Source organism: Tachypleus tridentatus, chromosome 4 (assembly GCF_004210375.1).
Source record: "Tachypleus tridentatus isolate NWPU-2018 chromosome 4, ASM421037v1, whole genome shotgun sequence".
NCBI lineage: Eukaryota > Metazoa > Arthropoda > Merostomata > Xiphosura > Limulidae > Tachypleus > Tachypleus tridentatus.
Window position 1 is genome coordinate 81891321 of NC_134828.1, and position 15235 is coordinate 81906555.

Sequence of the window (15235 nt, forward strand, 5' to 3'; positions counted from 1 at the left end):
TTTCTAGTGCATTATTTAATTAAATAAAATTTATTTTGTGCACTACTACCATCAGTACAAAAAAGTAAGACTAAGCATCATACAGCTTACTGCAAAAAAAAAAAAAAAAAGTCCCAGGTTAGTACTTTTTCTTATTTTTCATGTGTATCCTTTACTTATTATTATGAAAATAAATTAAATGTAAAATTAGAAAACTCCTTGGGTTGGTTAATGTTAGATCACACAAATTAAATAATAATAATACAAAAACTTTCACAAGACATGTAACAAGCAGCTTGGAGTAGCTTGTGAGTAACGTTATTCAATAGTGTAACATTGGTCACTCATTCCCCAAGTGATTTTCAACTTATAATAGTGCAAACAATACTATAGTTATACAAGTTCAAAGGACAATGAAACAATAAAAGTCATGTATAAATACATGTATACTGTTACGAGTTTAAAATTATTTAGGATACACAAATGTAGTTTTGTGTTACACTTTAAAGTCATTTTAGAAAAGGAAAAAAAGAATTTAGATTTCTTTTGATAGTGATGAGGGTAGTCAAATTTATCAACACTATATAGTGTTAGCATACAACAGAATAACAAATTAAACAAAGTTTTACTGAAAAAAATGTTTGAAATGTATTTAGGGGTTTTAGAGATATGTGCTAAGCATGCAAGGCATGAACATTATGTAAATAGTCTTGCCAAGTCACTCAGACTAGGGATGATCAGGTGCATTCCAAATATCATGAACAAACCACTTCAAAGTCCATGTCTATGGAATATACACATGACAAAATGTCAATATACTATGAGCCAGATCGCAGAAATTTCCAAAAAATGAACATCAGCTTTTACTTTGGTGTATCAAATTCAAGTGTTACAGCACTTTCAGTTTTGTTGGAGGTCTTGAAAACAAGAAAAAAAAAAAAAGATTCGCAACTATGGTTGTTTTGATTTACAAATTGTGATGCAATCCCTTATATTTTGTTTTCTGATAGGAATGAGTAATGTCACTATAAATGTTTACTCTTACTGATTAATGAAACTATTAACTCTATATACATTCTGACCAATCTGGTAACATCCATGTAACTATGAAACTATACAAATTTGAATATAGTATGTGGATCTTCATAAAATATGGCAAACTTTCAGTAAACATTACCAGTCAGATGTACACAAAAATAAAATTGTTTTAATGAACTGTTTTTACTAAAGAATTGTCTCTGAATTCACATAGCCTTTATGGAGTCAGCATGAATAAAAAATGATTTTCATGTTAAGAGTAAAAACTTTTATTTTATTTTATTTATAATATTTCATATTAATAACTTCTAAAACATCCTAAGTGAGTATTGAGAGTTTTTCATTAAAATTGTATATTCTTTCCTAACACTAACTGTACAAGATTGGCTAATTTGAAAGACCTAAAAGCCACCAAATAAAAAACTAAAAAAATATTTTAATTACCTGTTTTTTTTATAAAATGATGACAACAGTTGTAAATGTTTAAACGCTATTTACTCTTACAGCCAAAGCTAAAGCCACAAGTTTTATTTACATACAGACTTTTAGAGTACAGAGAACATCATTGCACAGGACAGCTTTGTATCTGAAAACAGCTGGTATGGAAATTAAAACTTATTAAAATAAAGCACAGAATGATGTTTCGACCTTCTTGTGTTACCTTCCGGTTAACAGACAGGACAGCTTTGCATAAACAAAAGTTTTGAGTTGCCAACATCATGCTGAATTACACAACTTCAAATTCATAACAAGCATGTGCCATCACAAAAAACTTTTTTCATTTTCCTTATCTAACCTAAAAAGTGTCTCAGTTTTATATATATTACTTTTATTATAATAAATAAAAATTATACAAAAACCACAGAATTCAGTGCTTACATATGAAATCTTGTCTTTCTAAAGATTTTGTACTCATGATAAAGAATTTCATGATGCTCACTAGGATTATTATTTTCTAAAGTTTGTGCTATCTCACAAATGAATTTTTTAAATTCAAATAATTAGTTTATAGTATTAAACACTACTAAATACAAAAAATAAAATATTTACAATTAATACAATTTAATTGGCTATCTAGTTGAGCCACAAATACTTAAAAATAATTCTATTAGATGGTCAAGCTCATCTCTAACAAGAGAAGATAACGAAAGTGACAAAGAATTTTTTCAAAACATATATGAACAAGCCTAGCCTCATGGGATTCAATAAACTGGAATCTTTTTTCTCTGTTGGTTAGAAATACTCCAGTAACAATGTCGAAAAACTATTAAAACTTTTGAAAGATTTAATATGTTAAGGATAGGCATGACATATAGATTTTACCTTATATATCTGTAAAGCAAGTAGCTGTGAGTTTATACTTTGGCTCAGATACCTACAGCATAAGTGAGTAATACATGACAAACTTAACAAGATTGTAAAATGTTAGAAACAAAATCTAAAATATGCAATTTAGAGAGAACTGTCAAATTATACAGAGAAGTAAAAATGGAATATTTATTTTAATGTGACCTTTTGAAACTGAGAAATTAAAACATATTACAAAATAAGTTATAAAATATATCTTGATAATATATTTATTGACCTACATTAATATTAAAGTAGTTTAATTTAATTTTCAATGCTTATGTAAAAGTTTTGTCACTTGGCCACATTTGTTTCATTAACCCTCTGAGTATAGTAGGTCAAAGTGAGCACATTAATGCCTACAAATATGTTTTGTGGTTAAAATGATTCATGTTTGTTAGATACACAAACATATGTAACTATGTAAGCACACTTCTTTAGAACACTGAGATGTTAGCAACATGGCTGATAACCAATGAGAAAATACTAACATTAGACTTTTAAGCTTGCTAGAAGAGTGAGTTTAAAAGTGGCATGAGTATTCTACCTTAAATTTAACACGATGCCACACAGAACTCTTAGTGTTTTTATTCTTTGTTAATTTGTTGTTGTTTTTTATTTAGTCCTGCATTTAGGTCAAGAAGACAAGTTTCAGTTAAACTAACCAATAAAACTATTTGCTATATTTATGTAGAATATACAAAGTGATTAAATGCTAAGTAAATTTAGATTAAAACAGTTCCCATTACTCCCTATGAAAGTAAACATTTCTGAATGAAGTAAGAAGTATTAACATTAGATTTCATGCATTTTCAGGATTATACTGTTGAATTTGAAAGATTACTTTTTCTCTTTTCAATACTGCAGTCAAGCCATACACTAACAGAATTAATTAATGATTTGCATAGCAGGTTAATTGAATAAACTTCTACTTTTGTAATTTTTTTTTTTAATTAGAACCTGGATTCATATCCCTTTTCAGTAATTTACACATTACTCCCTACTACACACTCATCTCACTTCAACTGACTTGCAAGTTTCTCAATCCCAAATCCTGTGTTATTGATTTAATTGTCAGGATACATGGTAACAACAATAGGACTACTATAACAATCAAACAAATAATCAGCTACTGAGTTAAACTATGAAATATTTATTCTTTTGCAGTTGTCTTAAAACTTAAGTTATCGGAAATCTGTATACACTACTTAGTGGTAAAAACAAAACCTTACTGTTCTTTGCAATTCTCTTATAATCACATTTCTAGACTTTCCTTGAAGAACCACCTGAGCCTAATAAAAATAAGAAATAAAATGCAGCATGAAAATTTGAACCTAAATATAAATTACAGTAACAATAACATTTTTAAAAAATGTGTATATACATGTAGATGCTTAAACATCAAATTTCAGACAAATGATTTAAATAATTTCAGAAATTTACTGATGCAAATAAACACCTTACGCACCCTTACAAGTGACAACGAAACAAAAATTTCCAACAGTGTAAATTCATAAAAATTATTTTGACCTCTGGTAGATAACCACAGTTAAAAATTTCTACAATAAATTTCACAGAGCATTCAGACATCTGCCTCTGTACAAAAATATAAATGATCTAATGAAGTGCAACATTTTTAGAATGCTTACAAGCAACTTCATAACCTAAATGTGATTCCAAAGAAAGAGCAAAATAGAAAATTTTCTCTTCAAATTGCTTTCTAAAACTGTCTTTTAATTCAGTGCAAACAAAAGAGAAAGCAACAAAAGCCATTTACAGCTCTTTCAAGAGTCACTGAAGTACTAAATTCCTGCAGGCATGTTATACATTATTGTTGGAGATTACAAATGTGGCAAAAAAAAAAGATGATTCAAAATTGTTTCCATTCTTTAAACTGAAAAAAATTAGGTTTATGATTGAAAAAAATATTTAATTAAATTTGATAATGTTTACTAGTAACTATTACTTTTCCAGTTTTAAGATGACTTTTGTCAGTTTCTTATTTTATTCATGAATCTCACACAGATAATGAGCCCTATACACATCTGACTAATTTGCTTGCTCTTCTAAAATAATCCAGTGTGCTCAGTAACATGCTTCAAGAATGGAACTGATAAGAGTATGGCAATATTTATCAATACTGAATTTAATCTAAACTAAAAATATAATTTTACAGTCTGCAGGAAAACCATGAACTATTTGAAATCCTTAATAAGATTTATACATAGTTTTATACTAAAAATCATTTCAAAATATGGAATTGATATATCAACTGTCCTTATTAGATATAATAAAAACATTTAAAAAAAGCCAGGTGTACAGTAATTATTGAAAATTATTTAAGTTATGTCTAAGAGAAATCTCTCTACTGCCATGCTCAACTTTATGTAAAATTAATTAAATAATCTATATGCAAAAACGGCTCGTTTGGGTTGAGAACATATTTTACGTAGAAGAGCAAACAACGTTTCGACCATCTTCGATCATCGTCAGGTTCACAAAGAAAGAAAGAGGTAACTCACCAGAGGCTGACCACATGTTTGGAAGGGGGTTGTGTAACTGAGTGTCAGAATGTAGAGAGCGGTGTTAGATGTTTGAATATATAATTTTATTATATTTAATATAGGTATAAAGGCATTCCTTTATATTGGTTTATTTTGGGTTTAAGTTGTTGTATAAGTAAGGCTTCTTTAATTTTGCTTTTATGTTTGTTTCTTTATTTAGTATTTGAATGTTTTCTATGGTTATGTTCTGTTTATTTGACTTGCAGTGTTCGAAAATGTGTAAAGGTGACTTTTTATGTTCTTTGAATCTGTTGAATCTGGTTTCTATTTTTCTACTTGTTTCTCCAATATAGAAGTCGTGGCAGTTATCACATTGTATTTTATAAGTAATGTTGGTGTGATGTTTGTCAGTGTAGTTTTAACATAGAATAGACTTCAGTTTTATGCCTGGTTTTTGAATAAATTTGGTATTAACTGGAATGTCATATTTTGTTACTTGTTTTTTCCAAATGTTGGTTATTTTTCTGTTGATGTTGTGAATATATGGTATGCAGCAGTATATGGTTTTGTGATTTTCTGATTCGTGAGATATATTTACTTTTGTTGGTTGATTTTGCTTTCTGTCTAGGTGTGTGTGTATATAATGTTTTCTACGGTTGTGTAGGAAACTTATTGATATTGATGAAGTATTGTTTTTATTTTGTCTAATTTATCGTTAATTTTATCTGGTGAGCATAGTTTTATGGCTGTGTTTATTTGGTTTATCAATATGTTGAGTTTTTGTATTGTTTCATGTGCTGATTCCCAAGGAATGTATAGTCCAGTATGGGTGCCTTTTCGGTGGATTTCTGTTTTAAATTGTGTGTCGGTTCTTCTAATTTTGAGGTTAAGAAATGATATTTGATTGCTTTCTTCCTGTTCACATGTGAAGTTAATGTTGGGATGTATAGAGTTAATGTGATTGAAAAAATTAAGTGTGTGTTCTGTAGATCTGAATCCTGCAATCGTGTCGTCTTCATATCTGTACCAGTATAGTGGTGGATGTAATGCTGTGTTAATTGCTTGTGTTTCAACTTGTGTCATAAAAATATTGGCTAGAACTGGTGATACTGGGTTGCCCATGCTTAGGCCATTTGTTTGTATATAGTTGTGGTCGTTGAACATGAAGTTTGTCTTCATCATGGTGAATTCTATGAGGGTTGATAATTGGTTGCTGGGAATGTCTATGGATGGGTTAGGGTCTCGAATATAGAGTTCTAAAGCTATCTTGCAGGCTTCAGCAGTTGAAACTTCTGTAAAGAGGGATATGACATTGAAACTGGCCATTAAGGCTTTATGATTAAGTTGATTTAGATTAGACTTGAAATTAAAAGAGTCTTTGATGAATGAGCTAGCTGATGTTACATATTTGGAGAATGCAACGAAACATAAACCAAATCAATACTAAGAACGACAGGGACAAAAAGATCTGCCACAACAACAAACTAGAAAAACTAAGATGCAAACAACAGAAAAGACACCAACACAACAAACCGTTGACTAACCTCATAATTAACAGATCCGACTGACAATTAAACAGGGACGAGATACATCTACTTAACAAAGGACTCAACTTCGCAATAGCACCTAGGTACATTCCAACCATAGAAATCAAAACATGTTTAGAAGATGTTGTACCTACAGTTGAATTCTTATCTCAATCACCCTTAATTTTCTTACTACAATAAACAGTTGGAATTAAATACACCTCAGTTAACCCTTGTTCTTACTTTCATTAAGCATCACAATTTCAAAATATTAAGTTCAATCTTATTCATCTCCAGCTTTTCCACCACAAGAATTGACAAAAATAAAAAGTACTTGACAAACAAACCTGAGAAACAAGTTCCTCAGGAACATAGGGTGTTGGAACAACTGGTCGAGATCCCATAATTACACTGGAGCCTCGTCCTCTACTACTTGTTGTTCTCATGATTCGCCCACGAGTCGAGTTGGTGCCCTAGTACTTGACTGTGTAGTGGAACTACCTTTAAGATTCAGGCTGAAAACAAAGTAAAAACAACAACATACACTTTTTATATTAAAAATTTAATATTTTAAATTTTGGTTTTCAGACTATAATTGTTTTTAAATGTTCTTAAAAATAACATTTATCCACAGCACAGCTCATGCTATGGCTTGATCGTTTTCCTATTTGTGAGACTTCTATAAATAATAACAAGTCAAGTACATGGCAAATATCACTTATCAATAAAAATTAAAAAATAAAAACAAATAAAAGGAATAAACTAAATGAGCTTGACTTTACTATTAAATAAAATTAAGTCAATAGAGACATTCAGCTCATTTTTTATTCAAAGAGCCACAGATATAAATACAAATACAACACTGAATAATTAGTGAAAATGAACAAATACTCCAATATTCCTCATTTAATCAAATTGATAAGATATAATGTCCAAGGCAGTTGCAATTAAAATAAGGAAAGAAAAAAATTAACATTATATAACTGGGATAAAACACAGTTACAAATATAAGATGTCTCACATATTTCATTTAACCAAACAAGTATACAGTGAACAATATATTAGTCTAAAAGTTCTTATGAACTCGTTTTGTTATTTGTAGCCTTAACCATGAAATTAACGGAATAAAATAATGATCATTCTTTTCAAGAATTTTTTCTTTGCAATAGGTCCAATAAGTGACATCAATGTAAATAAAAGCAAAAGTCTGATAAAGCAAGTCTTGTTATGCAATACATTTATTCACACTTGTATAATCTGTATTTGAAAATAAAAATTATTTAAACACTTTTTAAAATAACTGTTTCAGAAACATGGCAAAAAGTTTTATACAAAACACTTTTGTTCTTCAAAATTTGCATAAATTTGTTTTTACTCAACAGAACTTATTCTCAATGATGCACATAAGTCACGTTAGTTAAAACATTTTGTATCTATCTCCTAAAACATTTTCTTATAATGTACAATTTAACTCAAAATTAGAGAAAGAAAATTTAGCAGTTCACACTGTAAACTGACTAAAATAAACCTTTTAAAGATGCAGATTTGGTTTATTTGTAAGAACAATACACATACTATTTTATATATGTATACTTACACCTTAGATGCTTCACGTTAGTTAAAACATTTTGTATCTATCTCCTAAAACATTTTCTTATAATGTACAATTTAACTCAAAATTAGAGAAAAAAAATTTAGCAGTTCACACTGTAAACTGACTAAAATAAACCTTTTAAAGATGCAGATTTGGTTTATTTGTAAGAACAATACACATACTATTTTATATATGTATACTTACACCTTAGATCCTTCACTTTCATTTAAGTCCAGCCTGTCACTTTGGACAGCGTACGCCAATCGACACACACTTCCATCCTGGAATGAACCAGTTTTTACCAGATTAATATAAAAATTTCAAACATTAAAATATGTATTAACTTCACACTAATAATAATTTTATTTTAAAAATTACACCTCAATGTTTTCTCATTTATTTTTCAAGCACAGAGAAAGTTTACAAACTCTTATTTCATTTTGCTTTAAGATTTATAAATGACTAGCATAAACAAATTAGGTAATATCACCAATGTTATTTACATTCTTTAAGCAATGTACCCGATACTAAAATAATTAAAGAAAGTTGCAGACAGCAGAAGTGCAGATGGGAATTCGTGAGACTCAGTGTACAAAACCTGGACTGGACAAATGTGGATAGCCCATGTGCAGAGCATAAGTCCCAAATGGTTAATGGGGTCCAGCACCTTCAAGACCAAGGTTCTGGCAGATAAAAATGGGTAAATGGCCATGCTACCCATATGAATGAAGGTCTCACAAAATGATATACTTCCACACAGTATCAAAAGCTTTCTCAAGATCAAATAATACAGACATAAGATATTGTCACTTTAGAAAGGCTTCTCTGACCAATGTTTCAAGTTGAATCAGGTGATCCATGGTGGAGCTCTGTTGTTGAAACCCACATTGGGTAGGCAAGAGAAGGTTGTTTGATTCAAGGAGCTAAACAAGTTGAGCATTAACTGTCCTCTCTAAGATCTTATAGAGACAGTTCATCAAACCAATTGAGCAACAGTTTGAAAAATTCTTGGGATACTTCTCACACTTAGAAAAAAGTAGGACAATGTGATTTCAAAGTATGGGATACCTACAAAAGGTATTTCAGGCCCATTTTCTAGCTTTCCATGCCATATGGTGGGCAGGATTCCAGCATAGATGAGGATATTGTGGAAAACAAATCAAGATTTTAGAAATAAATTGAGCAGCTGCCTGGACTATACAACCAGTCACTACTACCACACAGTCTTCTGTCGATGGCTTAAAGACAACAGCAAGAACATGTTCCAAGAGAGCAGTGAAAGTGAACCAGTTGGCCTAGTCCAGCTTCCACTAAGACATATGGGTTGGAGTTGCACTGACCATGCCAAATTCTCCTTCAAAATGACAGGAAAATGGACACTGCTCTATGAGTCACTGTCAACCCCACAAGAGAAGTGAGAGAAGAGTAAAGGGGAACAGATAAGATCAACAGTTGTAAAAGACTGACTAGGTACATGAAAAGTATGAGAGCTGGTATTGAAGAGAGAAAGGTTGTGATCCAAGATAATTTGCTCTACAGAACAACCATTTTCATCAATATAAGCACTTTCCCCAGAGGGGATTATGTCCATTAAAATCTCCCAGTACTAAAAGTGGAGACAACAGCTGTTTAATTAGAGTATCAAGGTCTCATTGATCATAACTCTGTCTAGAAGACAGGTAGAGAAAAACAGTAATGGTATGATCCAAGAAAACATGAATGGCTATGACCTCCAAGAGTGTATCAAGTGGCAAAGACAGGGCAGACACTTGATGGTCAATCAGTAGTGCAACCCCTCCATGCATGCAATCACAACCTGTCAGTTCAGTACAAAGAAATACTGCCAAAAGGTGACTGTATTGGCAAATTTCAAAAATGTTTCCTCTAAGGAATCAATCAGTGCCTTAATGTCATCCAAATTAGAACAGAAACCTTGACAATACCACTGTATCAAAGTGGCCATTTTTACTTAGGTGGAGGAGAATAAAGAACCCTTCTGTTTTCAACCACTTTGCTTTTCTTTAGTAGTAAGAGATCTATTGACATCCATGGATCCTGCCCTAGGTCAAGTGGGCATGTCTCTATCAATGAAATTAGATTCCAGCAACTGATGGCGTGAACTAATTGTTCTGCATCTTGTGGCTAAAGAAAGGGATGAACCAGAGCAGATGTCAGAAACCAGAGCCAAAGAAAGAGAATAAGAGTGCCACTGGAAGAAATGGTTGGGACAGAGATAAGCATAGACATTAACTCATCAACTCTCTTAACCAGAGTGAAAAATACTCTTCAACTGGTTTGAGAATGACTCTGTTGAAGGAACAGAGAGATCTGTCTACATTCATACAGTAACAGTGGAATGGAGTGCAGCAGCATATTTCCAAGATGGAGTGGAAGACAATAACTTCTAAGTCTCTGGGTACGAGATATTTTTCATCATCTTTAAACATTGTACATCTTTCTCCTCCACCAACTTAGGGCAAGAATGAAAGTAAGAGGGGGCAAGAATCATTACAATTAATACAATAAGGTTCCAGTTTGCACTTGTAGGCATCATGGTCTCTGTCATCACATGGAGCACACAAAGAATTACGACAAAATGCCTTTGAGTGACCCATTTGTTGACACTAGAAAAAGAGGAGGTTTGGAAAATACGAACATACCTTATAGTTCAAGTAACCTGCCATGATGGTGATAGGTGAACATCGTGATGTAAATGTCATAATAAGAACACTGGTAGACAGCATTATTCCATCCTTAAAAATGGAAATAGGGAGCACTACAGAAATACCTTGGCTGAGAAAATCAGTGAGGATGTATAATTCAGGAATATATTTTTTAAATCCCTCTAAACTATGACACCTCTTGAGGAATTCAAAGTAGCACAGGGAGTGACCTCAATGGATATAACCCCAATGACCTTTGATTTCAAGAGAAATTTGGTATGTTGTGGTACAGATGTTTCCACCAAAATGTCTCCAGAGTGCAACTTTCTAACTGACTTGGGAGTGCCAGCAAACCTCTAATTATTTTGAATAAAAAAAGGAAACATTGTACCTAAGGATTTCTCATATAAGGAATGCAGAATGAGAAACAGATATGGAATCCAACTGTGATAGCAACTGTGCAACAGTCATCCCTGCATGATCATTTTTATTAATAATCTGTTGTTTTTTTTCCACTTTTTTTTTTCATAGATCCAAAAGAGTCTGTATTTAAGAGACTAAATTTCAGTACCCACTGACCCTACACACCATGGAGTCCAATGAGGGGATGCACTACAATGCAAATGAGGGCACTACAGCAATGCCAAGATTTTGTGAGCACTATACCCAAACACCAGCATAAGACACAATGTAAACAATACCCACTGAGAACATCCAATACCGATACTCAGTTGGCCCTATCCCAAGAAGACCAACCAATTCCCTTTAAGGGGGACTACAAGGTTTCCCATCTACAATAATTCAAAGCCAAAGTGGCATGTTGGGGTTTGACCCCTTAACCACCAGGACCTCTTCTCCTTTTCATCGGTTGCCACGCACAGCTGACATATGGGTGGATGTTTAGATCCCAGAATAAGTAAAATGAAACTACAGAACCTTCTTTGGGAGGGCCCCTCAATACATACAGGAATCCAACTCAAAGAAACTCAGAAAAGAAGGTTCCATAAAATCTCTAAGTGACCAAAGAAGGAAACTGAATGCTCTCAAATAAGGCATTTCTTTCCAAATGACACCAGCAAAAAACCAACCAAGAAGAGACCACAAACTGATAACCATACAAAAGCAAAAAAATCACTAATTAACAATCCTCTAACAATTGAGCAAGTGACCTATGATAAGTCCCAGACAACAGTTGTAAAAAAGATAAACAAAGTTGTTTTAATAGACAGATGAAGCTAAGAAAATGTGTAAACTTAAGATAAATAATGGCATCAGGCCTGGAACTCCAAAGAGGATCTAGTCTCTGAGAATCTAAATAGGGTCCTCCAAGCAATGAAAAGCTGGACATTCTGATCAAATAAACAGGGAGGACATGGCATGGCAGCAATGTCTGGGAAAGGTTAAAAGACTAGGTAATAATCTAAATTACTTTCCCCTAACACAGAAGACAATTCATAAGGCCAGAAGAGAAATGCTGAAGTGATTTACAATCTCCATGCAAAAATGGTGCAGAAGATGGGATGTCCATCTGAGATTTGTGATCAGTTGTCTGAGCAGAAGAAAGAGCCAGAAAAAGATAAATGAAATCCTCATCTGTCTTCCCCTCATCCCCCACAAGCTCATCCTCTTACTTGACAAAAGTAGAAATATCAGACCTCATGCAGGACTCCACCTCTTTGCATTTGAGGAATTGGACACCTTCTGCAGAAAGGGAGTCTTCACCAATGTCTGGGAAACGATAGACTCCAGAGGTAGCAGACTAAAAGCACTAAAAGACTGTGTCATAGACTAAAAGACTGTGTCAGAGATGTGAATGTGAGAATTTGTATCAAACACATATCATCGTTATTTTTTGTACACAAACAATAAACTTAAAGACCAAAAAGGCAGGTAAAACAAATCATACAAAAGCATAGGTTATAAAGATATACAACACATAATAGAAACCTGCTGCAAGCAAATAAAACCACAATTGTAACATTCTGTCCTCAAGAAAAATGAAAAGGAAGTAGTAATGAGGCACTTATATACAGTTCTGGTATAAAGACTCATTGGAGACAATTACCAGATTTAACTGCTATGAGCAATACAGCAAGGTATAAAGGCTTGAGTAAGAGAGGTAAGATTTAGACCAACCAATGCTTAGATGGTTAGAGAAGAGAAACTTTCATCAGGATTAAACTAAAGTATGAAAGAAGATAAGTATATTTTGATATTCATTTAAGAGGTTCTAGAGATTATGCAAGTATAACGTGAAAAATACAAGATAAAAAAAAGTATTTTGATATTTACCACAAAAATCACATAGCAAGCAAAATATTCAGAGTCCATGAACAAACAACAATAAATAATAAATTGCTATCAAAAACAGTACACAAGTCAAAACTATACATTATTTTTCTGAAACTACATACTCTGTAAAAAAAAAAAAAAAAAAGTTTACCAAATTCTAAACAATTTCCACCACTAGTTTCATTTTTGGAAAGAAATTTCACAAAAGTTACATGACCTATCTACAATGGAGATAGTTCATTTTGAAAGGGATAATATATTTTGTGTTTCTTTACAAAATATGACAAATTTTCAGTAAATATTGCAAGTCTTTGTGTACAAAAGATTAGTTTTAAATAACTATTATTACTAAAGATCTGTCCATGAATATATAAAATTGAAGTTTTTTTTCTTCTGTGAATTTTGAAGTTTAATTTCTGTGACCTCTAAAACCTCCAAAGTAAATTACTTTTTTCAATAAAACTTCACATTTTGTTATTTTCCCTTTCTAGAATGACTGCAGATTATACAGAAACTACAAGCTATCTTAGAAAGCTTAAAGCTGGTAACAGCATACATCTGTTCATGTTTAATTTTGTTTTATTGCCCCTTGAGCTTATCTAACCACATTTGTAAATCACTTGGCAAACATACAACTCAAAATGCACAATACCTCATGAAGAAGTTTCCTATTTTATTTCATTACCTTACCTAACGTAATTACTTTAATTTTTACATTTTAATTACTCTTTTAACTTTCAATTTACTCTTTTAATTAACAATTTTCAATAATTATTATAATTTAACTAGCTTTCTAACTAGTACATAACAGGCTTAAACATCATGAGATAAACCTCCAAACTGAAGGTGAAATTGAAAATAATCTGTACTGAGAATGACACAGAATTATATGTCATTTCATAAAATAAAACTGCTTTTCTATTGGTTACAAGTTATATAGTATAAAGCGTGACAAAGAATTATTAGCAATCTGTGAAAGAATAGATTTGACAGAAAGGCATGGAAAATGGCTCCGATTTTCTAATTTATGATTTTACAAACAAATAAGATTGAAGGTTATAAGTATTATGCATTGCCCGAGTAATATCTATATCATAATGAGTATATTAAATTCCATACTTCAAAGAGTGGTAATGTATACACAAGAGAAAAGGAAAGACCTAGAGAATAAATATCACAGTTCATACTGAGTGAGATTTATGATTTTTTAAAGTATTTCCTTATAAAATCAAGAACTTGAAACTTAAATGATATTAAAAGTTGGTTTCTTAACTATGTTTGATACAAAATTTAGTTGTGTACAATAATAATAAAGTACTTCAATAACATTATGCGACTCTGTAAAAGGTTGTGAATGTGCACTCTGACCTACCCGTAGCGAGAAGGTTAGTAAGAAGGTGAGACCTGCTGGAAAGAAAATGCAAGAAGATATCTCATTTATAAAATGCCATCTAGATACCATTATTCATGATAATGCACTTTTAATGCATAAATATACAAATTCTAACTTGGAAGTTGGGGAAAAATATTTTATGATGCATCACAGGAAAGCATATTAAAATTACATTCATTTTGTTCATTTAATCCTATATATTAGTCTACAGTTTTGAATCAAATTTCAATTATTTGACTATATTTTGCTTTAATTTGATACCACAATTTCCTGCAGTATTACAGGCAGAAATGTCCCGTATTCATTTGACAGAATTCATCACATGGCAACATGAACTGAATACAGCATCACCTGACTTTAAAACTCTGTACTATTCAACAAGGATCTCATGATGGAAAAAGAAATTAAAACTTTCATGGACAAAGCAATACAATGTAGAAAATGTTCAAATGTTACTACATTTAGTAAGTAGTAAATGAAAAATTTAAAAATTCTGATTATCTTTTCTGTAAGAAAACAGCTAGACCATGTTTTTTACTAAGTGGTTAGATCTTTATGACTAAAATATTTACATGCTAACATGAACACTGCATATATGAAGAAAAACTAAAATACTACTATCTGCTTGAGCATAAAAATAAACTAAAAGTGTTTGTTACACATTACCAAAATAAACTGTCCATATTAAATTTTTTATTTATATGTCATAGCTAATAGTAACCTGTATAACAAAGCAAATAGGCATTACCTTTTGCAATATAGATCTATTTATAGTCTAGCTTATACAGAAGTTTTTCACTTTACATTTTGCAGTAGTTTCTCTGGCAATACTGTAGATGCAAAAAATGCAAACCAATATTTATGTTACTAGATGAGTTCATCTTTGGTACTACCTTATC

The 15235-nt window shown here is 31.7% G+C and overlaps 1 protein-coding gene across 1 annotated transcript in view; it reads right to left on the bottom strand.

Moving 5' to 3' along the window:
* Nucleotides 1–15235, bottom strand: part of hyd (E3 ubiquitin-protein ligase hyd) — a 112753-nt gene that overhangs the window by 73432 nt on the left and 24086 nt on the right. The window contains 4 exon segments of the mRNA XM_076499590.1: nt 3597–3656; nt 6742–6848; nt 6851–6909; nt 8193–8269. Of these exon segments, the coding sequence (XP_076355705.1) occupies nt 3597–3656; nt 6742–6848; nt 6851–6909; nt 8193–8269 (303 nt within the window).